We start from the raw sequence: 27,724 nt of genomic DNA on the forward strand, positions 1-27,724 counted from the left end.
AGTAAGAATGTGTGAAAACTTAACGTGCATTTTAAATTAATACATGATCCATCACAGCTTAGCGAAACCTTCCTCGACTTAAACGGAACTCTTTATATAGAACATCTTTAGAATTACTTCAGCGTGCGACAACCAAAACCTTCCTCTGCAACACCTCACACCCATCGACAAAACATAATTTATGCATAATAAAATAAAATGGAGAAGAAATAAAAACGTGGGTATTTAAGCCATTAGTCATAAACATTATTTTATCCAAAAAACACACACACACGCACACACAGGGAATAATCAGTGGATTAGTGTGAATTAACTAACTTTTGTTAATAAGACAACGAACACAAAAGGACCTGAAACCCTCTTTGTTTGGTAGCTATCGACTAGCCGTGTGTGCTAGGCTCCTAGCTATCGACTAGCCGTGTGTGCTAGGCCCCTAGCTATCGACTAGCCGTGTGTGCTAGGCTCCTAGCTATCGACTAGCCGTGTGTGCTAGGCTCCTAGTTATCGACTAGCCGTGTGTGCTAGGCCCCTAGTTATCGACTAGCCGTGTGTGCTAGGCTCCTAGTTATCGACTAGCCGTGTGTGCTAGGCTCCTAGTTATCGACTAGCCGTGTGTGCTAGGCCCCTAGTTATCGACTAGCCGTGTGTGCTAGGCTCCTAGTTATCGACTAGCCGTGTGTGCTAGGCTCCTAGTTATCGACTAGCCGTGTGTGCTAGGCTCCTAGTTATCGACTAGCCGTGTGTGCTAGGCTGCTAGCTATCGACTAGCCGTGTGTGCTAGGCCCCTAGCTATCGACTAGCCGTGTGTGCTAGGCTGCTAGCTATCGACTAGCCGTGTGTGCTAGGCCCCTAGCTATCGACTAGCCGTGTGTTCTAGGCTGCTAGCTATCGACTAGCCGTTGTGTGCTAGGCTCCTAGGATTAACCCAAAGTGTCACGGCAGAGCTTTTTACGAGGAAGAAGGAGAAATCGTCTCTCTGTCTTCGACAACAACGCCCTCAACATAACAAACAGAATGTGTCGTAATATAGATTTTTACCACAAGGTTTTTTTTTTTACACTACATCTGAATAACATAAGGGATAAAATATAGGGTCGAAAAAACGAGAAGACGTGATTGCCTAAAATAAAGGATAAAATATGAAATAATACTAAAATTTCATCACAGAACGTTAAAATAGTCCAAAAACAAAAAGGAGCAACTAAAACTAGCCGGAAGTTAAAACACTGCCTCACAGTTTTAAAAACCCAGCGATGATGAAAACATGTGACCATCTTTAAAAATCGTGCCATAATTGCTCCGGTCAAATGTCTAAAAGTCCCCTCGTTGTGATAGACGACAACACAGAGGGGGGGGGGGGGTATTCTCTTTAACGCATTCCCCGTCGTTCCCGTAGATCACGTCAATAAGCTTTAGTCTCCGATCTCGTGACTTTACGTGATAAGGGTCTATAATTTAATTAATCCATGTTTTGATGCGATGGAGTCCCGTCAGCATGCTAGTGTCTTGTGTGACACTGGAGCGCCGTGCCGCCATCTTGAGTCGCGCACGCATCTACGTGCGTTCTATGTGTGCTGCTTTCAATGGCTCTCATCTCCAAATCAGCGCCATGAATGTCGTTTCTGGTCAAAACGAGGTTTTTCCAACGTCCGACTGTGATACTTGTCTTGCAGTCAGGTTTTCTTTTTCTGCACCCACCGGTCAAGACAACACAACACACACACACATCATCGTAACATCCGGTTACGGATATTTGGCTCTTCAAAATAAGGGTTGCAACTGGGGGGAAAGACCATGGCAATGCGCGATAAATAAATGAATGAATCCCGGCGGGGGTCGTGTGGGTTGAGCCATCATTGTGACTAGGGTTGGGATCCCTTAGGATTGGATTCCTATTCCTCACCAGTTCCCTTTAACTACTCATACAGGGGGTTCCAAATGGACCCTCACAGGACTGTAACTCTGAGAGAGTACAAATGGAACCACCATCTGTAGACTCTAGAGTGAAATCTAAATGTTTGAGAACCACTGGTAATAGTAAAATCTACATAGCAGCTCTCGGACAGTGTGATAAAAAAAAAAAAAAACGGTTAAAAACCTAATTCCTGGGTTCTTCAATCTCTGAATCAACCAGGTTCTGAAAAAGAACCGGGTTCCGGGTGTCCCAACCCTAACTAACTAACTAACTAACTGTGACTAGTGGTGGCGGCTCTGTCATCTATTAGGTACTGCGTCAGCACCCTCTACCCCTTTGTATCTATATAGTTAGTACCCCTACCCCTCTGCTATCTATAGCTAGGGGTACTGCGTCAGCACCCTCTACCCCTTTGTATCTATATAGTTAGTACCCCTACCCCTCAGTATCCCTCCCCCCGGCCCGGCATCTAGAGGTAGGGGTACTGCGTCGTACATCTAGAGGTAGGGGTACTGACCATCAGTACATCTAGAGGTAGGGCCCGGGTACTGACCATCAGTACATCTAGAGGTAGGGGTACTGACCATCAGTACATCTAGAGGTAGGGCCCGGGTACTGACCATCAGTACATCTAGAGGTAGGGGTACTGCGTCGTACATCTAGAGGTAGGGGTACTGCGTCAGACGCCGCGGGCTGAGCTGGTAGGCGCCATAGGCCTCAGCGGCCCGCGGGGTCACGCTGACGTAGGGCGAGCCCACGGCGGTGGCGAACTGGTGCTGGTGGTAGACGGCGGCGGCGGGCAGGCCGTGCAGCAGGCCCCCCCCCGAGGAGGAGGACGAGGAGGAGGAGGGGTCCTTCCGACCGGACGAGTCCCTCCGGGAGGACGAGGAGGACGAGGAAGACGAGGAGGAGGCGGCGGCGTACGCTGCGGCGTAGGCGGAGCTGGGCGAGTGTCCGTGGATGAGGGCCACGTGGTGGTGGTGGTGGTGGGCCCCCCCCCCGCCGCCCCCCACCACGGGGCCCCCCCCGCGTCCCAGCAGGTGCTCCATGGCCTGCGAGGCCGAGGAGAGGGCGGCCGAGGCCGGGTAGGTGGCGGTGTAGAGGCCGCCCACCCCGGGCCCCACGGTGGTGGTGGTGGCGGGGTGGTGGTGGTGGTGGTGGTGGTGGGGCCCCCCGGGGCCCACCGAGGAGGCCAGGGCCGACACCTCCTGGAAGTTGTAGTGGTGGTGGGAGGCCGAGGCCGTCGGGGGGAAGGTCTGCTGGCGACGCAGCGACGACGAGGAGGAGCCAGAGGAGGCGCTGTGGTGGTGGCCGTGGCGGAGCTCCTGAGACGAGGACACCACGGGCTGCACCTGGGAGCAAACGCACACATGTTCAGCAGTGTTGTTTTTGGCAGCAAATTTATATTTTAGTTTTAGTCATAGTCTCTTGAATAGTTTTCACTTAGTTTTAGTCACATTTAGGTTTAGAGGGTGAGACTGACTGGGCACCAGTCTCTGATCATTCTTACCTGGCTGAGGTTTAGAGGGTGAGACTGACTGGGCACCAGTCTCTGCCTCTCCGTGCTCTCCCCAGAGCTGCAGGGCTGTCTGGACGATCGCTTTGGCTTCATGTAACTCACTGCAGAGGGAACAAACACAAACCATCACATCCAACCTCATTCATCCACTTATTACACTAGAGATTAGACTGAGTAACTGACATGGAGCAAAAAAAAAAACTACTTTCAAACAGGCGTCCCTATTTTGGTCCCGTCATTAAAATAGCAGATCTACAAGCGCACAACGCAGTGACAAGCAACACTCTGTGAGCTTCTAGATCGTCTGTTTTCCTTCTAGTAGAGGTCCGGGTGGTGTTCTGTCTAGCTGTGTCCCTAACCTACTGGGAAACTGAACTCTGTCAACCTCTCTTTGCAGAAGATATTGTATTATATTAATATATAGTAATGTGTGTTAATGCACACATTGTGATCTTGGATATCCATTGTCAGCTGTTCTTACCAACGATGGACAAAACCTTCAAAACTCCACTCCGCTGAATTTGGGTAAAGTGGTGTAATGAGTGACACATTACAGTATTGCTTCGTTTAAAAATCCCTCCCCAATTTCCTGAACATTTCATTTTTCATTTCCTGAACAATTGGCTGGTTTTTCTGTATTGTATTTTTTTTTATCTGTTTGCTTACTTCTCCTTCCTGTCTATTCTGTTCAACCTGTGGGGTGGGAGAAAACCTTTTTTTTAAACAAAAAAACTAATTCAAAACTTAAAGGACCACTTCACCACTTTTCAACCTATCTTCATATAATAGGTCCTCACTAATAATCTTGAATAAATGGCGCAATTTTTTTCTACTCGGTCTGGGCCAAAAGCAACAGGTATAAGTTCTCCTTCGTGCCTGTAGCTATCAAGGCTCTAAATGCCGATAGGAGGAGATAAATTGTATCTGTATTAATAGTTTTATTTTTATTTTTATACAACTTTCTGGAAAAGTTATGAATTATATTGTTACACTGATACCTTGAACTGCCATCCTGTTTTAAATGTTCTATGTGTACTATGTGCCTTTGCTGTGTTTTTGTGTTTCATGTTACCTGCCTGTGTTATGCCTTGCTGTAAACCAAATCGCCCCACGGGGACAAACTAATAAATGAACCTGAACCTGAACCTGTCTCATAGGAGGGCTGTGGGCAGTTCAGAAACTGTCTTCCAGTGACATCATCGATGGTGAATACAAGCTAATAAAAACAGCAGGCTTTCTAGTCCTGAAAAGTTGCAATGCGAAAATGGAAGCCATCGTTCTCACGATAATGAAAATCGAAACATTTTTGTAAAGAAAATCTTGTTTAAAAAATAATCTGCCTAATGATGATGTCACTGGAAGACTGTTTCTAAACTGCCCAAAGCCCTCCTATGAGAGACAGACTGAGTAGAAAAGAATCGTGTCATTTTATCATGATTATTAGTGAGGACCTATTATATGAAGATAGGTTGAAAAGTGGTGAAGTGGTCCTTTAACCCATTTTGGGCGGGATCCCCTTTTAATGTTAACATTATGTTATGCTTTAGCTATTGAAAAATAGCAGATCTACAAGCTCAAGCTACGAATCGAAGAACGAATCGAAGAACGACTGACATAGAAACATAGCTTTTTCAGAAAACTGTCAGGATGTAGAAGACATTTTTAGAATCTGATCTCAGGTCAAAATGGGTTAAAAGAAAAAGAAAAACAAAGTTTGCTCCAAGATTGATTATTTTCTGGTTAAAAAAATAAATAAAAAAACGATAATTTTATTTTATAAGGAGTAAATGGATCAGTTCAATGAACCGCTGCTACCCCAGACAGATAATACTCACATGTGTCGACCAGGCGCGCGCGGCTGCTGCCCCTGTCCGCCAGCGCCCCCTGGTGGTGGGCCTTGACGGACGGCGCCACCACCGCCAGGGACTTGGCCTGGTGGCGCGAGGGCATGGCGCTGACCGGCAGGTGGTTGGGGTGGTGGTGGTGGGCGGGGCGGGAGGAGGGGAGGGGGGTCAGCGGGCTGGCGTTGGACGAGTCCGAGTCGTGGAGGGTCACGCAGCTGATCACGTTGGTGCGCTGGCTCAGGCCCACACTGCAGCGCACGCACACACACACACACACACACACACGAGAAAGAACAATGTTAGTGGATTGCACAGTGGTTCACAGGCCTGGCCGTGGCTCAGCGGTCCAGGCACCTTGGCCGGTAGCCTGAGTCTGGCAGTGTGCCGCGGGTTTGACTCCCGATCCCGACAGCCTTTACTGCATGTCACACCCCCCCCCCCCCCCCCCATCGCTCTCCCCCATTTCCTGTTAGCCTACTGTCTGTCCCGACATAAAAAATATAAAATGGAGGCGAAAGCCGCAAAAAAACTATTTAAGCCAGTGACCACAACAGAGAGATTAAGATATTTTTGCCGGGGACCCCAACTGGAAATAGCCGATCTACAAGCTCACAACGCGTCGCTTCACGCCGTGTTGTGAGCTTGTAGATCTGCTATTGTCACTAGTTGGCTATTTTCACTGCTTCCTTAGACGTTTGTTTTCTAATTTATGAAATTTAAAAAAGATTTTACTTTATGAAATTACGCCACACCCCAATTTTCTTTTATAATAATAATGATCATTGCCTTTTCGTGATTCTTTTTTGCTTTTTTGGAGAATTCTTTGAACACGTTTGGAAATAATATTCAAATACAAAATGTAGGAAACATAGTGTTTCAACTTTGACTAAATAGAGCTAAAACTAAACCTAATCTAATTGGGTGTGTTAAGATTAACATGATTTGTTTCCAGTGAGGTGGTTGGTCCTGACCAGCGTGATCTTAGTATGAGATTGACGACACCAGCATCGACTCCCATTTGTAACAATGGAATGCAGGAAGTGCTCATTCTATCTCAATGGGATAGTTCCAGTGTTTGGAACTATAGCACCATATGGACCATATGCAGACCGTGGCCATCTTACCATATAAGTTAATGGCAAGGTGCTAACAAGGTGCAACTTCCCATAGACAGCCCCTTCATCCAAACAGAACAGTCCTAATCTGATTGTATTAAACAACGTCAAACTCACCAACATTGCAGCTGTACGGAAAGCTTGAATTATTGTCTTTCTATCCTCAAAGTGTTTGTTTCATAAAAATCCACTGTAGACATGTTGTTATGAGCTATACTTTGTGTCCTTTGCAGGTGAAGTGTTGGAGTTTGGAAGTGCTCGTTAGATATCACTCAACTGCCCTGTGTAGCACCTGTTTTGAACTAGCACATAATGCAGGAGGCAGCAGGACGTTGCTTTACTGAAAACGAGTGCTTCCAAACTCTGATGGAAACATGGCCACGGTCTGCAAACGGTCTAGAGCACCATAGCACGCCGCTTTGGGGTCGAACTCTCTTCTACTACGGCTCTGGGTACTGACCTGCTGGGGTGGAACTCTCTTCTACTAGGGCTCTGGGTACTGACCTTCAAACCCGCTCTCAAAGGGCACCTACGGAAGGCTGCAATTCGAAACTGGCCTCTGTAAAATCTGAATCCCCCCCATCCCCCCCCCCCCCCCCATTTCCCCTCAATGTATAATGTATCTTTTCCCTTTTTTGCTTCCTATATGATGAATTCCTGTTCTGTTCTTCAGCTAAAACCCACTGAAAACCCACCTTTTCAGACTCCATCATGGCCCATAGCACTTACCCTAACCCCTTAGATAGCATTTCTGTTGGCTTAGATAGCATTTGACACAGACTTATAGCATGTTATGTAGACAGCACTATAATTGTATTGTATATAGTTATAGCACGCCATAGTACATATGTATAGCATAGTAGTAAATATGCATAGTTTATATGTATAGTGTATGTATAGTTTCATTATATAGATATTCCACTGTTACTTTCTTAGCTTACGCATGTTTCATGATATTGATAAATGCTTTTATGTGATGTATTCCCATGCTTTTGTTCTTGCTTAAATGTAAGTCGCTCTGGATTAAGAGCGTCTGCTAAATGCCTAAATTGTAAATTGTAGCTACATAGAAATGTCTATTTGTATGTCTCTAAATGTCTGTATGTCTCTAAATGTTTTGATGAATTGAACAATGTGGACCCTGTTGTAAACCAGTGTAATGCTTAATTGGGTCGTCCACTCACAGTTAACAGTCTTTGTATTGAGTTTGTGCTTAAAATGTACTGTAAATTCTACAAACTGTTAATAAATATTTCAATCAATCAATCAATGACCTGCTGGGGTGGAACTCTCTTCTAACTACGGCTCTGGTTATACTGACCTGCTGGGGTGGAACTCTTCTAACTACGGCTCTGGGTACTGACCTGCTGGGGTGGAACTCTTCTAACTACGGCTCTGGGTACTGACCTGCTGGGGTGGAACTCTCTTCTACTAGGGCTCTGGGTACTGACCTGCTGGGGTGGAACTCTCTTCTACTACGGCTCTGGGTACTGACCTGCTGGGGTGGAACTCTCTTCTAACTATGGCTCTGGTTATACTGACCTGCTGGGGTGGAACTCTCTTCTACTAGGGCTCTGGGTACTGACCTGCTGGGGTGGAACTCTCTTCTAACTATGGCTCTGGATACTGACCTGCTGGGGTGGAACTCTCTTCTAACTATGGCTCTGGATACTGACCTGCTGGGGTGGAACTATCTTCTATCTATGGCTCTGGGTACTGACCTGCTGGGGTGGAACTATCTTCTAACTATGGCTCTGGATACTGACCTGCTGGGGTGGAACTTGGGCTCGTCCTCGGTGTCCGTGTCGCTGTGGATGGTGATGATGCTGACCGCCGGGCTGGGCGTGTCCGAGATGACGATGGGCTGTGATAGGGTGACGCTGCAGGTGGGCGGGGCCAGCAGAGACGCCGTGGAGATTCCCCTGGAGACGGTGGAGGACAGAACAACAAACAGTTGGCGCCGAGTTCTCTTTTTATATCAAGTACTAGTGTGCACTACACACACACACACACACACACACACACACACACACACACACACACACACACACACACACACACACACACACACACACACACACACACACACACACACACACACACACACACACACACACACACACACACACACACACACACACACACACACACACACACACACACACACCTGTTTTTGCCTTCTCCTCGCCTGGCCTTGACCTTCTTCCTCTCCGGCTGAGACCTGGCCTGGTTGGTACTCCTGCTGAGGGCAAAGGTCACATCATGTGAGCGTTGCATGTGCGTGTGTGTGTGTGTACCATGACTAAATCCCTAAATACAATTTTTTTAGCATTTGTAAAAAAAGGTTAATAACTGATTTGTGTATTTATTTATTTTTGTTTGTTTTTTTAAATTTGTATTCTCAGTTGTACACCTGTATTGTTTAATTTGCTTAATTCAGGACATCATGAAGACTAGAGGCTCTAATGGGGATCCTTTATAAACCTTTTATAAACATAGTTTTAGGACACCGGGCAGCATAATCATCATCATGCAGTGATAGGGAACAACACAATAACACTAGTATGCGTTGCGTTGTTATGTCTTTGATTGGCATGTTCGTCCTCATCTCCTCCATGCCTGGGGCAACGACCTAAATCTATGATGGAATTCTGACACTGTAATTGCAGTCATATTATTATTATTTGCATAAACGTCTTGCTTGTGGTGGTGAGGAGATTATTATGCATCTCAACAGATTATTGGCAAGCATTCCAATGCAACACAATACCCCCCCCCCCCCCCCCCCCCCCGGAATGTGCGTGCATCTGCTGGGAACTGTACTAAGGGCTTAGGGACCGCTAGCTCACTAGCTCTGATGAATCCTGTTTAGCAGAGCTATAGGATTACTTAACCCCGTTAAGACAGACCCCGTTGTTGACTGACATCCACTAAAAGGGGAGCGGCGTTATGCCTTTGTTTTTGCCAACGGGTTCTCAGACTGCTTCCCTATTAGGTTCAGAAAGCTGGTCAAATGCTTTAGTTTTTTTTTCACTCCTATGCCTGCCTACACAAATTATGTACCAAATAATGCAGGAATTTGGGTTCGATTCAGGGACTCCTTTCCTACTCTTGAAATGATTTGAGATATAATAAGGGCCCGCAACACAATACATTTAACCCATCTCTATAATAAGGGCCCACAACACAATACATTTAACCCATCTCTATAATAAGGGCCCACAACACAATACATTTAACCCATCTCTGAGAATACTATTTAATAACCTATTTAAAACCTATTCTTAACCACATGTACCCTAGCGTGCCCCGTTCTGGCCAGACAGGATATTCTCTTAGAATTGGATGGGAGGACCCACCAACGAAAGATCAATGGATGGACATTATTGAGGAACTGTATGCTATGGAAAAACTAATTCATACTTAAGCCTACAAGAGGATAAATTCTATAAAAAGTGGGAAAAGTGGGATCTCTTCTCTCAGCCTAGCGATATTGCAATAGGATTTCATTGAATGTATTTTGTAATATGAAAAATGCAGCCTTGTCTTTTAGCTTTTTGTCTTTGTCTTCTTTTTTTTCCTTTTTCTTCCGTATAGTCTTGTTTGTTGTTTTTCTTGTCTGTTTTTTCTTCAATAAAAATTAAGTGAAAAACAAAAAAAGAATTGGATGGGATGGGATGATTTAGATTAGTTATTATTAGTTGTATTTCGTTGTTGTCGGCTAAACAGGGGGGGGACATTTTCGATGACGTCCCACTGTTGTGCAACATCGAGGATTGCGCAGGTGTGGAATTTGAAGTCGTAGGGGCGAACGGTTCACGAGTCCCGTGGATTACAGACGTACAGAGACACGGCGGTATGGATTACAGACGTACAGAGACACGGCGGTATGGATTACAGACGTACAGAGACACGGCGGTATGGATTACAGACGTACAGAGACACGGCGGTATCGACGGCTCACCTCCAGCTGTGCGCCGGCTGGACGCCGGCGTCCGACTGGCGCGTCGTCGTCTCCAGGGGCGACTCGGCCACGACGGCGGCCGCCTGGTGGTGGGCGGAGCTATGGATGGCCACGCCCCCCGGGACCTGTTGCCACGACGACGGGATGAGGATCTGCTGGGTGCCGCCGGGCCACGCCTGCTGATTGGAGGAGGAGGAAGGAGAACAGACTTAAATACAGCGTTTAACACTATAACCTCTGCCCAACAACAACATCCTCCCCACTGCCGGAACGGGCAGGGCAGGTCCAGCCATGCCGATAAAATGACAACGAGGAGAGAGAGAGAGAGAGAGAGAGAGAGAGACAGAGACAGAGACAGAGAGAGAGAGAGAGAGAGAGAAACGAGCCAAACCTCTCTCTACCAGCAGCAGGAAGCGCACGAGAAGCAACAGGAGAAAGAAAAAGCGAGCAGCCTTTGTTTTGTTTTTTGCCCAAAGCCATTCCTTTATTAGAGCAACAGATCTAAAACCCTGCAACAGATCTAAAACCCTGCAACAGATCTATAAACCACGTGACACCATGCAGAGCAAGGTAGCCCTGCAACAGATCTAAAACCCTGCAACAGATCTATAAACCATGTGACACCATGCAGAGCAAGGTAGCCCTACAACAGATCTATAAACCACGTGACACCATGCAGAGCAAGGTAGCCCTACAACAGATCTAACAGATCTAACAGATCTATAAACCACGTGACACCATGCAGAGCAAGGTAGCCCTACAACAGATCTATAAACCATGTGACACCATGCAGAGCAAGGTAGCCCTACAACAGATCTATAAACCATGTGACACCATGCAGAGCAAGGTAGCCCTACAACAGATCTATAAACCATGTGACACCATGCAGAGCAAGGTAGCCCTACAACAGATCTATAAACCATGTGACACCATGCAGAGCAAGGTAGCCCTACAACAGATCTATAAACCACGTGACACCATGCAGAGCAAGGTAGCCCTACAACAGATCTATAAAACCACGTGACACCATGCAGAGCAAGGTAGCCCTACAACAGATCTATAAACCATGTGACACCGTGCAGAGCAAGGTAGCCCTACAACAGATCTACAAGTAAGACGCGCAAACGCGTGAAGCGAACGCAGCTTGTGTGTGTGTGGTTGTGTGTGCGTGTGCGTGTGCGTGTGTGTGCGCGCGTGTGCGTGTGTGTGTGTGTGTGCTACAGCTGCGCCCTGTGTGTGTGTGTGTGCTACAGCTGCGCCCTCTGGTGGCGGGCGGGTGGTGTAACAGTGGGACAGACACACACACAGACATTCAGCCCTTGCTGTCATAGTAAGTGGCTCACTGCGTTCGCAATAAACCATGTGACACCATGCAGAGCGCTCGGCTCGGGTGAAGACGAGTGTAGGCAACACCGCCCTGGAGCCTGTTCAAAAAGAGAAGGCTATAATAGTGGTTGTTGGCTATAATAGAGGTTGTTGGGGCCCTGCCCCACACTGTCGGGGGGGGGGGGGGGGGAGAAATGGCATGCTGCATATAATGGGGACAGAAATAAAATAAAAGATATGTCTTGAAAAAAACCCAAAGGTCAGAGTGCGTGCTTCTAAAAATGTACTTCAGTAGCTCCGCAATCTTCTTCACACTGAAACCAAGGGGGGGAAAAGGAGACCAGAGCAGAACAATGAGAGAAATCAGAGAATGCAAGCAAAGTCATCCACACATGCTCTCCATGCCTTCAGAGAACCCTATGGGGACACAACGGTAAAGACAGACCCTATGGGGACACAACGGTAAAGACAGACCCTATGGGGACACAACGGTAAAGACAGACCCTATGGGGACACAATGGTAAAGACAGACCCTATGGGGACACAATGGTAAAGACAGACCCTATGGGGACACAATGGTAAAGACAGACCCTATGGGGACACAATGGTTGGGGAGGGATGGCAAGGTGACAACGGTAAAGACATCAACAAAACATGTGTCGAGTAAAGGCTCATAGATGGTCTGGATTTAAGGTGGTGAGGTGACCACCGAACTACAACATGACATCACTGAGGTGACCACCAAACTACAACATGACATCACTGAGGTGACCACCGAACTACAACATGACATCACTGAGGTGACCACCGAACTACAACATGACGTCACTGAGCCGCGGTGAAGAGCAAACCACCGCCACCGCTCCAGCCCCTTCTCTCTGTTTTTACTCACCACCGCTCAACGTTATTTCAGCTCCGGTGGTCACCTCACCACCGGAGCGGTGGTCACCTCACCACCGGAGCGGTGGTCACCTCACCACCGGAGCAGTGGTCACCTCACCACCGAAAATCCAGACTATGAATAGGCCTTAAGACATTATGAATTCTTGTATGTACCGGTACATATTCATGTGAGTGAAATCTCATGTCAAGTTATATTTTAGAGCTACTATGAAATATACCATGATTGATGTGACATGTACAAAATACTAACTAATATGTATACATTTAGTATATTTTTAGGTCATCTGCCTACGACCCTGTCAACTTTTGTTTGTTTCATGCCATCTTGGCCAATCGATCACGTTATAACTTGTTTAACTATTTGGGTAGCGAATGAGGAAGGAAAAGGGGAATGGAAAAAGGTGTAGTTTGTCACGAGGAGAGAATGGTGGAAGTAGAGGACGGTGAAGAGAGAGATTGTGTTGTTAGTGTTAAAGGTTTCATGACATTAATTCTCATTTATCTTTATGAATTTATTTGAACATTCAGTGGATCTTCTGTGGTCTGGGGGTTTTCTCTGTGTTCTGAAGCCTTTGGAGCTGCAATGAAAACAGGCAAAATCCCTCCACAGTGACATCTGCTGGCAAGTTATTGTGTAATATATGGGATTTGTGGACACTTGCATCACAGTCCACCGGAAAATCAGAGCACGACAGAAAATATACTGAATGTTAAAGTTCAGGTTTTTTAGGTGGAATTGAGCTAAAAAAAATTCCAAAAACATTTGAATGTCACGATTCCTTTAAAGAAAGACATTAGAACCAGACCCATATATCTGCCTGACCGATTATATGACGTTTTTGACTAATCTACAAGCTCACAACACATGCACTGAGACATGATGTGAGCTCGTTGTTTGGGCCTCATTTTAATGAGGCTTAAGTAAATAAAATAACATTCAGTTTGCGTTAATTTTTTTCCGTCCAAAAAACGCGTGTTTAGTTTAGTTAAGTTGTGTCACACTTTTTGGACAAATATCGGTCAAATCAGTAATCGGTGGTCTAGGACAGTGGTTCTCAACCTGTGGGTCAGGGTCCCCATGTGACATTTTATTATCCTGTTTTTATACATATTTGTGTGTGACTGTGTGTGTGTCTGTGTGTGTGTGTGTGTGTGGGGGGGGGGGGGGGTGACAGTAAAGTGGCATTTAATACTTAACAATAATATATATAAAAAAAAGAAATGGATCTATTAAAACTTGTCAAACATTGGCCAAATTGTCCAATGATATAAGAAAGAGGGCAGTAGATCTGCTACTTTCACAATATGTATCTGTGAGAACAGAGTCAAACAAACATGTAAATACCTAATTCTAAGTGCTTGTCGGGGTAGGGGGGTCCCCAGTTAAAAAATCCCAGTTCAATATGATTATACTTTTGGGGGGGGGGGGGGGGATCGCGACCTGAAAAGGTTGAGAACCATTGGTCTAGGACTGGTCAGACCCAAAACTCTGGCATCGGCCGGGCTTAAAGAGAGAGAGAGAGATAAACGGCGTATAATGTGGACAAGTCTCTCTGGAACAAGTCATGGGTTGGTTTACCAGCACTGTGGCTGTGTGCTCCAGGAGGGTGGGGCGTCCCACCCCGGACCCCAGGCCCAGGGGGAGAGAGTACTGGGGAGCTATGGCTGCTGAGGGGGGGTGCAGGGTGGCCACCATCAGAGGGGTACAGGATCCCTGGGGAGGGAGGGGAGGAGGGAGGGGCAGACATGGTTACCATCAGAGGGGTACAGGAGGGAGGGGGAGGGAGGGGCAGACATGGTTACCATCAGAGGGGTACAGGAGGGAGGGGGAGGGAGGGGCAGACATGGTTACCATCAGAGGGGTACAGGAGGGAGGGGGAGGGAGGGGCAGACATGGTTACCATCAGAGGGGTACAGGAGGGAGGGGGAGGGAGGGGCAGACATGGTTACCATCAGAGGGGTACAGGAGGGAGGGGGAGGGAGGGGCAGACATGGTTACCATCAGAGGGGTACAGGAGGGAGGGGGAGGGAGGGGGAGACATGGTTACCATCAGAGGGGTACAGGAGGGAGGGGGAGGGAGGGGGAGGGAGGGGGAGGGAGGGGGAGGGAGGGGCAGACATGGTTACCATCAGAGGGGTACAGGAGGGAGGGGGAGGGAGGGGGAGGGAGGGGGAGGGAGGGGGAGGGAGGGGCAGACATGGTTACCATCAGAGGGGTACAGGAGGGAGGGGGAGGGAGGGGGAGGGAGGGGGAGGGAGGGGCAGACATGGTTACCATCAGAGGGGTACAGGAGGGAGGGGGAGGGAGGGGGAGGGAGGGGGAGGGAGGGGGAGGGAGGGGCAGACATGGTTACCATCAGAGGGGTACAGGAGGGAGGGGGAGGGAGGGGCAGACATGGTTACCATCAGAGGGGTACAGGAGGGAGGGGGAGGGAGGGGCAGACATGGTTACCATCAGAGGGGTACAGGAGAGAGGAGGAGGGAGGGGCAGACATGGTTACCATCAGAGGGGTACAGGAGAGAGGGGGAGGGAGGGGCAGACATGGTTACCATCAGAGGGGTACAGGAGGGAGGGGGAGGGAGGGGCAGACATGGTTACCATCAGAGGGGTACAGGAGGGAGGGGGAGGGAGGGGCAGACATGGTTACCATCAGAGGGGTACAGGAGGGAGGGGGAGGGAGGGGGAGACATGGTTACCATCAGAGGGGTACAGGAGGGAGGGGGAGGGAGGGGGAGGGAGGGGGAGGGAGGGGCAGACATGGTTACCATCAGAGGGGTACAGGAGGGAGGGGGAGGGAGGGGGAGGGAGGGGGGGGGAGGGGGAGGGAGGGGGAGGGAGGGGCAGACATGGTTACCATCAGAGGGGTACAGGAGGGAGGGGGAGGGAGGGGGAGGGAGGGGGAGGGAGGGGGAGGGAGGGGCAGACATGGTTACCATCAGAGGGGTACAGGAGGGAGGGGGAGGGAGGGGGAGGGAGGGGGAGGGAGGGGCAGACATGGTTACCATCAGAGGGGTACAGGAGGGAGGGGGAGGGAGGGGGAGGGAGGGGGAGGGAGGGGGAGGGAGGGGCAGACATGGTTACCATCAGAGGGGTACAGGAGGGAGGGGGAGGGAGGGGCAGACATGGTTACCATCAGAGGGGTACAGGAGGGAGGAGGAGGGAGGGGGAGGGAGGGGGAGGGAGGAGGAGGGAGGGGGAGGGAGGGGGAGGGAGGGGCAGACATGGTTACCATCAGAGGGGTACAGGAGGGAGGGGGAGGGAGGGGGAGGGAGGGGCAGACATGGTTACCATCAGAGGGGTACAGGAGGGAGGGGGGAGGGAGGGGGAGGGAGGGGCAGACATGGTTACCATCAGAGGGGTACAGGAGGGAGGGGGAGGGAGGGGGAGGGAGGGGCAGACATGGTTACCATCAGAGGGGTACAGGAGGGAGGAGGAGGGAGGGGGAGGTAGGGGAGGAGGGGCAGACATGGTTACCATCAGAGGGGTACAGGAGGGAGGGGGAGGTAGGGGAGGAGGGGCAGACATGGTTACCATCAGAGGGGTACAGGAGAGAGGGGGAGGGAGGGGAGGAGGGGCAGACATGGTTACCATCAGAGGGGTACAGGTACCCTAGGGGTGGAGGTGTGGAGGGGAGGAGGGAGGGGCAGACATGGTTAGGGCTGGAGGACCAACAAATATCTTCCTCCATCAAAGGCTGGAATTTGAGAGAGAGGGGGCGAGTAAAAGGATTAAAAAAAGGTCGATCAGATGCACGACAGGCTTCCTGTTCCTCGCTCTGGACACCTGAAATATGTAGGGTACAATATCACTGCTGTTGGGCAGAAAGTGATCGATTGATCTCCATTTTTGTTTGTTGTTTTTAACTTTTGAGCTTTCAGATCTACTGCATAATCGCCTGTTTTGGACAGGAGGTTTCCACTACGACAAAGACGGTGAACGGAACCACATAGGAAACAAAGTCGTGACAAAACAGTAAACACACCTGCCACAAATAATAAAACTCAATCAACCAAACAAGCAAACCAGCATGTCACTTCAACCAACCAACAAGCAAACCAACATGTCACTTCAATCAACCAACATGTCACTTCAACAAAACACCTGTGCATGGGTTAGTATTCCTGCGTCATTAACTGCAATGTGATCCCATGGTCCGTGGGTTGGGCGGCTCGGTGCTTTTCACTGACAATTGAGTTGTTAAAGACTTTTCTTTTTTTAAACGCCCTCCGTTTTCAAACGACGACACATGAAGGTATTCCAATTACACAAAGGGATTCTTTTTCCACCGGCGTAACGGGGTCTTATTTTTACCACCCCCATTTAGGCGCCACTCTGCGGATTAGTTAGCGTTGCACACCAGGCTGAGCTGCCTCAACCAATCAAAGCTGAGCACCCACTGCCTTAACCAATCGAAGCTGAGCACCCACTGCCTTAACCAATCGAAGCTGAGCACCCACTGCCTCAACCAATCGAAGCTGAGAACCCACTGCCTCAACCAATCAACAGGTTGTGGCAGATGGCTTCGGCAGCGCTGTATGTTGTACCATACAACGCTGACGAAGGCATCTGCTGCAACGCGTTCGTTGTGTGCTGCTTGTCTGCAGCATGCCATACCTAACCTACCTAGTCAAATAAATTAGACGTTGCCGTGAGTGCTGGTTTTCTCCTCCGTTTAAAATGTCGCGTCTGACCGTGCACAACGGTAAAATGATTAAAGTGAGTGAGACGAGATGGAGTCTATTATATTTATTAAGTAGCATGTATGTAATAAGCAGGATAATTGGCAGCGAGGCGGTCGTCGTTTATAATTAAAACCCCTTCAGGGTGAAATAAACACACATGCTCGGGGGGTTTATTTCTCAACGACGACCGGCTCTCCTCCCCAATTACCCGTCGCTTAACGCTCGGGTTAAACTGCGTCACATGAAGTTGAGCGATCGTACCTGTGCGAGCATGCTGGGCTGGATCTGAAGGGACTGAGTGGCCTGGCTTTGGGGCACCAGGGGCAGCGAGCTGTCCATCCTCACTGGGAAACTGGACGTCTTACTGGACGACTGAAGCCCTGGGGAGGAAAAACAAACACAAAGGAAATTAAAAGCCAGCTTCAGCCTAACGACCCAAGATTAGGGATGGAGCTCGATAACAGATACTCTGGGAAAACTATGAGACCATCCCCTCACCTTGGAGGGTGGAAGGAAGGAGGGCAGACTATGAGACTATCCCCTCACCTTGGAGGGTGGAAGGAAGGAGGGCAGACTATGAGACTATCCCCTCACCTTGGAGGGTGGAAAGGAGGGCAGACTATGAGACTATTCCCTCACCTTGGAGGGTGGAAAGGAGGGCAGACTATGAGACTATTCCCTCACCTTGTAGGGTGGAAGGAGGGCAGACTATGAGCGTCTGCTGGAAGGGCTCCGCCTGTGCACAGAGGCCGGCGCCGCGCGTCTGAATGGGGACGCTCTGCTGGGCCAGACCGGGGATGTTGATGGTGGCCTGCTGGTAGAGCGCTGGCTGGTAGTTGAGCAGAGGCACCGCTCCCCCCGCTGAAGGCACCTGTACATAGGGACAGACTGGTGGTCAACACTCCCCCCGCTGAAGGCACCTGTACATAGGGACAGACTGGTGGTCAACACTCCCCCCGCTGAAGGCCCCTGTACATAGGGACAGACTGGTGGTCAACACTCCCCCCGCTGAAGGCCCCTGTACATAGGGACAGACTGGTGGTCAACACTCCCCCCGCTGAAGGCCCCTGTACATAGGGACAGACTGGTGGTCAACACTCCCCCCGCTGAAGGCACCTGTACATAGGGACAGACTGGTGGTCAACACTCCCCCCGCTGAAGGCACCTGTACATAGGGACAGACTGGTGGTCAACACTCCCCCCGCTGAAGGCACCTGTACATAGGGACAGACTGGTGGTCAACACTCCCCCCGCTGAAGGCACCTGTACATAGGGACAGACTGGTGGTCAACACTCCCCCCGCTGAAGGCACCTGTACATAGGGACAGACTGGTGGTCAACACTCCCCCCGCTGAAGGCACCTGTACATAGGGACAGACTGGTGGTCAACACTCCCCCCGCTGAAGGCCCCTGTACATAGGGACAGACTGGTGGTCAACACTCCCCCCGCTGAAGGCACCTGTACATAGGGACAGACTGGTGGTCAACACTCCCCCCGCTGAAGGCCCCTGTACATAGGGACAGACTGGTGGTCAACACTCCCCCCGCTGAAGGCACCTGTACATAGGGACAGACTGGTGGTCAACACTCCCCCCGCTGAAGGCACCTGTACATAGGGACAGACTGGTGGTCAACACTCCCAACGCTGAAGGCACCTGTACATAGGGACAGACTGGTGGTCAACACGCCCAACGCCCAGGACCAAGTCCTTTGTCCTTTCTATTAGTAACGCCCGATGCCCCAAGAGCGAGACGTCATCGAAAACCTCCCTCCCCTGTTTAGCCGACGAAAACGAAAATCTTAAAACATTAATAACTCGCCATCTAAATCATCTATCGTCTAATTATGAAAAGAGATCCTGTGTTTGACGGCCCTCCACGGTCCAGTCGCTAGTCGCGATAGATTTATTCTTACCTCCCGTCGTTGTCGATCGACCCTAGAGTAGTGTGGCTATCGTTAGCTGCTACACACACATTCACAACAACATCCGGTCCGTCGGTAAAAGGGGTCCGTGTTTATAAATCGAATGGGCGTTATAATGTAATGGATTAAATAACCCCAGGCAATTAAAGTGTTTTAACAACTGAGCTGAAGGTGACCATGAGGTGAGGTTAGGTTAGGGTTAGGGTCAGAGAGGTTACCTGGTTGTGCTGGTTGAGCTGAAGGTGACCATGAGGTGAGGTTAGGGTTAGAGAGAGGTTACCTGTTTGTGCTGGTTGAGCTGGCTGCTGAAGGTGACTGTGAGTTGAGGTTAGGGTCAGAGAGGTTACCTGGCTGTGCTGGTTGAGCTGAAGGTGACCATGAGGTGAGGTTAGGGTTAGGGTCAGAGAGGTTACCTGGTTGTGCTGGTTGAGCTGGCTGCTGAAGGTGAGGTTAGGGTTAGGGTTAGAGAGGTTACCTGGCTGTGCTGGTTGAGCTGGCTGCTGAAGGTGAGGTTAGGGTTAGGGTCAGAGAGGTTACCTGGTTGTGCTGGTTGAGCTGAAGGTGACCATGAGGTGAGGTTAGGGTTAGAGAGAGGTTACCTGGCTGTGCTGGTTGAGCTGAAGGTGACCATGAGGTTAGGTTAGGGTTAGAGAGAGGTTACCTGGCTGTGCTGGTTGAGCTGGCTGCTGAAGGTGACGGTGAGGTTTCCAGACGCGGCGGCGGCGCTGGGCACAGCGTTGGTGGAGTACAGGGCCTTGCTGCTGTCGTAGGCCGAGCTGCGGCGCTTGCAGATCTCCATGTTCTGGAAGCACGACTTCACACTGCGGAAGGAAGGAAGGAAGAGAGAGAGACACATTGTTTCACTGAGAACATACAAAATGAGGCTCTATGCATTAATATGCACACACGCCATTTTGGAAAGAACTTATATCGGGTGTTACTGATGATACTAACCAACCACTCCAAAATATTTGTGATCCCCACAGACGGTAACTTACTGAGAGCTGTGTGGGTAGTCCATAAGGTGCATTGTAAGTAGTGTAGTCCATAAGGTAACTTACTGAGAGCTGTGTGGGTAGTCCATAAGGTGCATTGTGGGTAGTGTAGTCCATAAGGTAACTTACTGAGAGCTGTGAGGGTAGTCCATAAGGTAACTTACTGAGAGCTGTGTGGGTAGTCCATAAGGTGCATTGTGGGTAGTGTAGTCCATAAGGTAACTTACTGAGAGCTGTGAGGGTAGTCCATAAGGTGGCTCATGGTGACGAAGGGGTGACCCAGCGTCTTGGTGGGCGTGATCCTTTTGTCGGCGTCCAATCGCAGCATCCGCTTCAGGAGGTCTATGAACTCGCGCCGGTCGGCCTTCTCGGCCAACATCTCAGTGCCCTCCAGGTGAGAAGACAGGTTGACCTGGGGAAGCATGGGTTAATTAATTAATGACCTCCAGGTGAGAAGACAGGTTGACCTGGGGAAGCATGGGTTAATTAATTAATGACCTCCAGGTGAGAAGACAGGTTGACCTGGGGAAGCATGGGTTAATTAATTAATAACCTCCAGGTGAGAAGACAGGTTGACCTGGGGAAGCATGGGTTAATTAATGACCTCCAGGTGAGAAGACAGGTTGACCTGGGGAAGCATGGGTTAATTAATGACCTCCAGGTGAGAAGACAGGTTGACCTGGGGAAGCATGGGTTAATTAATGACCTCCAGGTGAGAAGACAGGTTGACCTGGGGAAGCATGGGTTAATTAATTAATGACCTCCAGGTGAGAAGACAGGTTGACCTGGGGAAGCATGGGTTAATTAATTAATGACCTCCAGGTGAGAAAACAGGTTGACCTGGGGAAGCATGGGTTAATTAATTACGATTGACGATGATGATTTAACCTTTATTATTATTATATGAAATATCCGAGACTATTAAGATTTTATGGAAGATGATTCTGAACATTGCGCATCGACAAGAAACGTCACATTTGCTTAATCACTTCAGTACTTTGGGACAAATTAACCACTTCAGTACTTTGGGACAAATGAACAGGAAGAACAGCTAGTTTACCTGCATCATGTCGTCCAGACAGTTAAAGATGTACTTCCGGGCTTCCTTGGACTTGATGCCCATCTCCACCTCATGCTCCGATGGAGTCTGGAAGACAACAGACAACGCTTTTAGCATTTATCCACAAACCATACATATTTAACCCCACAAATATCTGTACAAAAGTAATTTAAGTATACTATATTTAGCTTTAAAAAAGAAAATCACACCTGTGTGAAGTGAGGGACGCCTTTATCATCATGACGTAACATGTGGATTTGCTCAGACACATATGACGAACATTCTCCAGTCATCATCAATGGGAATTTAATGTTTGTGTTTAACTCAAATCTACACTAATAGCTGAATATAGGAGGGGCTAGCGCCCCTAAAGAAAAAAGAAAAAGACAGTATCTATCTATGTACCTTGAGTCTCCATAGAGGATAGCTGTACCTCGAGTCTCCATAGAGGATAGCTATACTTTGAGTCTCCATAGAGGATAGCTGTACCTTGAGTCTCCATAGAGGATAGAGTATCTATCTGTGTACCTTGAGTCTCCATAGAGGGTAGCTGTACCTTGAGTCTCCATAGAGGATAGCTGTACCTTGTGTCTCCATAGAGGATAGCTGTACCTTGTGTCTCCATAGAGCAGTGTTTCCCAACCTTTGTGTCGCGGAGCTTTGGTGCTCCGTTTGATGTGTCCAAGTGCTCCGCGTAATTTGACCGAAATTAAGTTATAGTGTTACTTTCTGTCAAATCAGGCGGAACACTAACTCTCCCCCGAAGGCTTCTTATAGTTGCGTCGTTGTTGTCACACGTCCATTAGACGTGCGATAACATCAACACGGAACAATAGACTAACGACCCTCGGCCATTGAAATGTTAATGCTTAGATGCATGCAGAAGAGGCTACATATCGCTCCCTCCAGAAAGACTGGAGCGCGCAGAGCGCAGCCACATGCACGTAGACAGCAAACACATACAGAGTCCTACATGTCCCGACCTAGCCCAAACATTTAGATTCTCGTAGTCCCGACCCAAACACGTAAAGTAAACGTGATGTTGTTGTGATTAAACATAATGTGCCACGAAAAATAGCTGTCCATAGATGTCCAAACATGATCGCCTCGTTCGGCCAACAAAATATATCTCCCTCCCTCCACAGAAGCGCAGTGATTTATTCTTCGTCGTACACGTGTTATGCTTGCATGCTGAAAATGGCTGATCTACAAGCTCACAACGCGTTGCGGACGCAACGCGTTGTGAGCTTGTCGATCAGCTATTTTCAGCACGTGAAAATAAGCAGGCTGTGAGAACTGAGACCCTGCACAATAAAAGCATGCAGCTTTCACAAGTTGGCCCATAATAAAGACAAGGAAAAGGATTAGGTGGCATTTCACATTGCATATGAGCAATCTTTTGAAACTGAGGCACTGTCTCTGTCCTTTTCATTCTCGTTATTTGATGAGTGCTGTCATGTGTGTTTTTATTTTATTATATTACTTTTACGTATATATTTACTTTTACTATAATATATATATAATTATATATTTAATATATATGTATATTATATACACCCCCCCCCCCCCCCCTAGGTGTTCCCCGAGATTTTTAGGCTATGAAAAGTGTTCCCTGGGACAAAAAAGGTTGGGAAACACTGCCATAGAGGATAGCTGTACCTTGAGTCTCCATAGAGGATAGCTGTACTTTGAGTCTCCATAGAGGATAGCTGTACCTTGAGTCTCCATAGAGGATAGCTGGAGTCGGGGCCTCTGTTGAAGAAGCGGCTGGTCTTGGTTCCAGCACTCAGCAGGTACTCGGCAGGCAGACCCTGGGTCTGGGAGATGTAGCGGATCTGGACACAAACACAACAACCATTAGCAGCCTGTAATAAATGGTAAAAATGGTAAATGGTGCATTTATATAGCGCCTTTATCCAAGGCGCTTTACAGAGATTGTGCATTACATTCACCCATTCATACACCGATGGCAGCGGAAACCATGCAAGGCACCAACTAGCACATCGGGAGCAATTAGGGGTTCAGTGTCTTGCTCAAGGACACTTCGACAGTAACTCTGGGGGAGCCCGGGTTCGAACTGGCAACCTTACGGTTACCATCCAGGCACTCTACCCCTGAGCCACCGCCGCCCCACTCGATGTGTAATAAGATGTGAACGGTGGGTCGCACTGGCTGACCAATCACCCACGGCCTTGGAAAACGGCCTTGTGATATCGTGGCATAAAAAGGTTTGCACACAGCTTTATTTATTAGGCTCCTTTTAACCAATTTGACCCATTTCACGATTTTAACTTGAATGTACAGCACTTTGAACTACATCTATGTCTGAAGGGTTCTCTCACAAATAAAAACTAGACTAAAATGGTAGGAAGGGACTAGTGGACAAGAGATCCACTGCAAGTCATTTTACAATTAATTGCATGTGTCTGTATAAACAGTCATTACGACACCATCAAGGCCCGCCAAAATACATTTTGTTTGACTAAATCAACTGTAGACTTAGTCGACAAAAATCTTATGATATTTAGTCGACTAAAACTAGACTAACACTAAAACATTCCAGGTGACTAAAATGTGACTAAATGAAAACGTTTCAAGAGACTATACGATTAAAACTAAAATAGAAATGTACTGCCAAAAACAACACTGGGTGCAGCATAGCATGGTACTACGTATACCAACCTGGTCGTATTCGGAGGCCCCGGGGTAGAGGGGCCAGCCCAGGAACAGCTCAGCGATCACACAGCCCAGGGACCACATGTCGATGGCTTCACAGAACGGAAGGCCCAGGATGATCTCTGGAGCCCTGAGAGCAGAAAAGACCCAAGATTAAATCCACTGGATCCACAGGAGATATCTCTGAGAGCATAAAAGACCCAAGATTACATCCACTGGATGCACAGGAGATATGATGATGATGATTCCATCAATATATCATTGAGGACTAGGCATGCCGCGGTTTAGCGAATTTCGGTAATACCGCGACAGGAACAGCCACGGTGTTGATACTGCGTGCTTACGGTATTTGAATACAGCGTTGGTGGGCGGCGCATGCTGCGCATATGCAAAGCAACTCCACTCGCAGATTAAGGAAAAACATTTATTTTCACCACACAGCTGCAGTAGATTGAAAAGCTTCCTACCTTTGAGTTAGTGTTGCTGAAAGACACCCAGATCCAATTGTATATTCCATATTTCCATATGTACTAACTAAGTGTGAACTGTCAACACGGAGTTGTTGCATGCACACATTTGTGAGCATGCGCAGATTGAACTACCACTGCTCCAGCGTGCAGGGTAAAAAACGGCCATTAGGGGGAGCCATAGTACAGTGAAATACAGTGGGGAATAGCTATTGATTCATTTCACTTTATTGGCAGAAATGTATATGGTACAGTCAAACACATGTCCAAAAGGATCACTGAAAAAAAGTCCTTGCAGTCTTGTTTCCATTCGGTCCTGGGTAATCAATTCATAATCATGACAAGTCACATGACAAATAACAAAATTCAAATTATCATAAAAGGTAAAAAAATAAATAAGATATGTAGGCCTGCAGGTTGGGGAACAAAGAAGGGCTTATAAGGCTAGACATAGGTGTGGGGGGAGGGGGGCAATCTTTTTTTTTTAAATATAAATACTGTGGAATACCGAGGTATATGTTATCAATACCGGCACCGTACCGTACTGTAAAATCTCATACCGTGGCATGCCTATTGAGGACACGCCGATATACAAGCCCTCTGAAGCCCAGTCTGGGCGGGAACCCCTTTTTTGTGATTTAAGCATTACTTTAGCCATTGAAAAATAGCAGATCTACGAGCTTGTAGGTCTGCTATTTTTAGAAAGATCGTGAAATGTGGCACAAATCTTTGAATATATATTCTTTCAGGGCCAACGTTTTTAACTCAAATCTTTGCTACTTGGAGCGTCCCTGGCAGTGTTGTTTTCGTCAGGCATGACGATAACGTAAATGACGACGTCAACGCCCATTCTTCCAGGACTAAGACGTGACGTTGACAAACAACACTAAAATAATTCGGGACAAGACTGACGCTGACGAACTAAATCAGCTGTTTGATGACGATGTGTGTGTGATATCATTGACGAGACGAGGCTAGACGAAAGTGTTAGTGGATTGACGTACAAAGTTTTAAATGCATGAAAATGTTCCGCCAATAATGTCACAAATGCTGCTCTCACTGCTATCCTCCTCTCCTTTCCTTGTTGGTCACGCCCATCCTTACATGCATGCATATGAGAAGTGAACGGTGGGGTGGTTGTTTAATGTTTATACCGCTGGCTGGCCTCTGGTTTGCGGCGCACCAAATGAGCTTCAGTTCATATGCTAAATGTTTTATAAATCAATCAGATTATCACACGATAGACTGCAACATGACGAAAACAGTTGTACTGAGCCATCTCGTTAAACCCAGCTGGCTGCGATGAATAACCTAATCATTAGGCCTAATCAACTTCATATATAGGCAATTCACACTGAGAGGGACTGAATCCGTTTCATTGGAACCGTTTCCAAATACGGTTGCATGGTCCCTGATGTTTCACATTGCCCGAGATTCAACAGCGCACCCGGGTACACTTGCATAACACACTTTAATCCTCCAGATGGCGGTGTGCTTGATGGCTGGCACGCCCGGACACTGACCATCAACTCTGCGACATTGTCTCAAATAAATCCAGACACACTGCATTGCATTGCCTCTTTGGCTTTTTGCTGTTATACTACTTCACTGTCAGCCTGCCTGCTATTCACTGTGTCAGTCAGTTCTGTGCTCCAGTGTCGTGTTTGATATTAGTTTGCTATGGATTCTACTTTAGCATTATTATTATTTTGTTTTACTTTGGAAACTGTGCAAAGCAAAGCTCAAGAGCCACGTGTAGTCCGCAGAATAAGATCAGCGCGCACTGCGGTGCTGCGCGTATACGCAGATTCAACAGGAGGCGGGCGGCGTTGAGAAATGCGCTGGTGTTACGCTTCGTGCAGCGGCTGTGGTTTTTTTTTTTGTTTGTTGACGCTTGGCTCGTCGACTAGAGATTATGTCACGTTCTTTAAAAAAAAACAGTCCACTTCCTTTTTTAGGTACACATGCATTCACATTGGAACGATCCATATCTGAATACACTTCAACGGTCTAGAGACCCTCCCCCCATGCAGTCCCGGGGACGGTTGGGCGATCCGCTCCCGGGAACGGTACGCATCATTCACACTAACCACAACATCTGCCAAGTGGTCCTGAGTGTGAATCGCCCCTTAGTCAACAACCGATCCATATAATTCTGTAGTGTATGTATGATGACCACACAATGTTACAGTCCACTGCAGGCTACAGGCTATTTGATTTACAGAATTATTAGTATTATAACCGCCAGTCCCTCGGTGCGGCAGCGGCGCTCATCGTTATGTGTCCAATTTAAAATAACAGATCTCTAAGCTGTCGAGACCAACCTGTAGTAGCGTGACTGCAGGTAGGTGGAGCACACGGCCTTGGACACGTGGCTGGCGGAGCCGAAGTCGATGACCTTGACCCTGTAGGGCTGTCTGAGGGGGTCCACCAGCATGATGTTCTCTGGCTTCAGGTCGGCGTGGATCAGACCCAGACTCTTTAGCTTCATCAGCGCCGTGGCCACCTGGAGGACGAGGAGGAGGAGACACGGAGCGGGTCAACACCACCGACCACAGCGATGGCGTTCTAAGCAGTGTTGTTTTCGTCGACTAAAACCAAGACGAAAAATCGTCGACTACCTTTTTCCACTGAAGAAAACTAAATGGAAACTAAAATAAAACTATGCTATGGTGACTAAAACTAAGACTAAATATACTGACAATTTCGTTGACAAATAAAAACTAGACTAAAATGTTAGGAAGGGACTAGTGGACAAGAGATCCACTATAAGTCATTTTACACTTGGGTGCATGCTGAAAATAGCTGATCTACAAGCTTGTAGCTTGAGCTTGTAGATCAGCTATTTTCAGCAAGTGTAAAAACACTCATTACGACGGCATCAAGACCCGCCAAAATACATTTTAGTCGACTAAATCAACTGTAGATTTAGTCGACTAAAATCTTATGACATTTAGTCGACTAAAACTAGACCAACACTAAGACATTCCAGGTGACTAAAATGTGACTAAAACTAAATGAAGTTTCAGTCCAAAGACTATGACTAAACTAAAATAGAAATTTTCTGCCAAAAACAACACTGGTTCTAAGGGCCGATTCATACTCGGCGCTGTAGAGCCCAAACGATTTCGGCTCGTCAGAAATTTTCAGTAGCACCGAAGAGCCGACTTTAGGACGGTGGGTCTGATGTGGCGGAGGGGCTGAACTAGTTACCTGTTGCAGGATGGGTCTGATGTGGCGGAGGGGGAGGGGCTTACCTGTTGGAGGATGGGTCTGATGTGGCGGAGGGGGAGGGGCTTACCTGTTGGAGGATGGGTCTGATGTGGCGGAGGGG

At 48.1% G+C, this 27,724-nt stretch overlaps 1 protein-coding gene across 5 annotated transcripts in view; it reads right to left on the reverse strand.

Moving 5' to 3' along the window:
- Positions 1–233: 233 nt before the first annotated feature.
- The window catches only part of hipk1b (homeodomain interacting protein kinase 1b), a 37,419-nt gene continuing 9,928 nt past the window's right edge, over positions 234–27,724 (reverse strand). Inside the window, exons 6-20 of one of the 5 annotated variants that reach the window (XM_083771720.1) lie at positions 26,715–26,896; positions 23,930–24,053; positions 22,963–23,082; positions 21,248–21,334; positions 20,415–20,599; positions 19,854–20,013; positions 17,954–18,140; positions 17,531–17,649; positions 14,166–14,300; positions 10,358–10,533; positions 8,561–8,635; positions 8,160–8,315; positions 5,270–5,526; positions 3,426–3,535; positions 234–3,267 (exon numbers count right to left, since the gene is read on the reverse strand). In XM_083771720.1, the coding sequence (XP_083627846.1) occupies positions 2,575–3,267; positions 3,426–3,535; positions 5,270–5,526; positions 8,160–8,315; positions 8,561–8,635; positions 10,358–10,533; positions 14,166–14,300; positions 17,531–17,649; positions 17,954–18,140; positions 19,854–20,013; positions 20,415–20,599; positions 21,248–21,334; positions 22,963–23,082; positions 23,930–24,053; positions 26,715–26,896 (2,766 nt within the window). In that variant the 3' untranslated portion in view covers positions 234–2,574. Of the gene's footprint in view, positions 3,268–3,425; positions 3,536–5,269; positions 5,527–8,159; positions 8,316–8,560; positions 8,636–10,357; positions 10,537–14,165; positions 14,301–17,530; positions 17,650–17,953; positions 18,141–19,853; positions 20,014–20,414; positions 20,600–21,247; positions 21,335–22,962; positions 23,083–23,929; positions 24,054–26,714; positions 26,897–27,724 lie in introns of all 5 variants that reach the window. The other 4 variants (XM_083771719.1, XM_083771718.1, XM_083771722.1 and 1 more) reach the window with 4 other exon arrangements.

The sequence above is a fragment of the Protomyctophum parallelum genome (genome assembly GCF_964188405.1).
Source record: "Protomyctophum parallelum genome assembly, chromosome: 8".
Classification (NCBI taxonomy): Eukaryota; Metazoa; Chordata; class Actinopteri; order Myctophiformes; family Myctophidae; genus Protomyctophum; species Protomyctophum parallelum.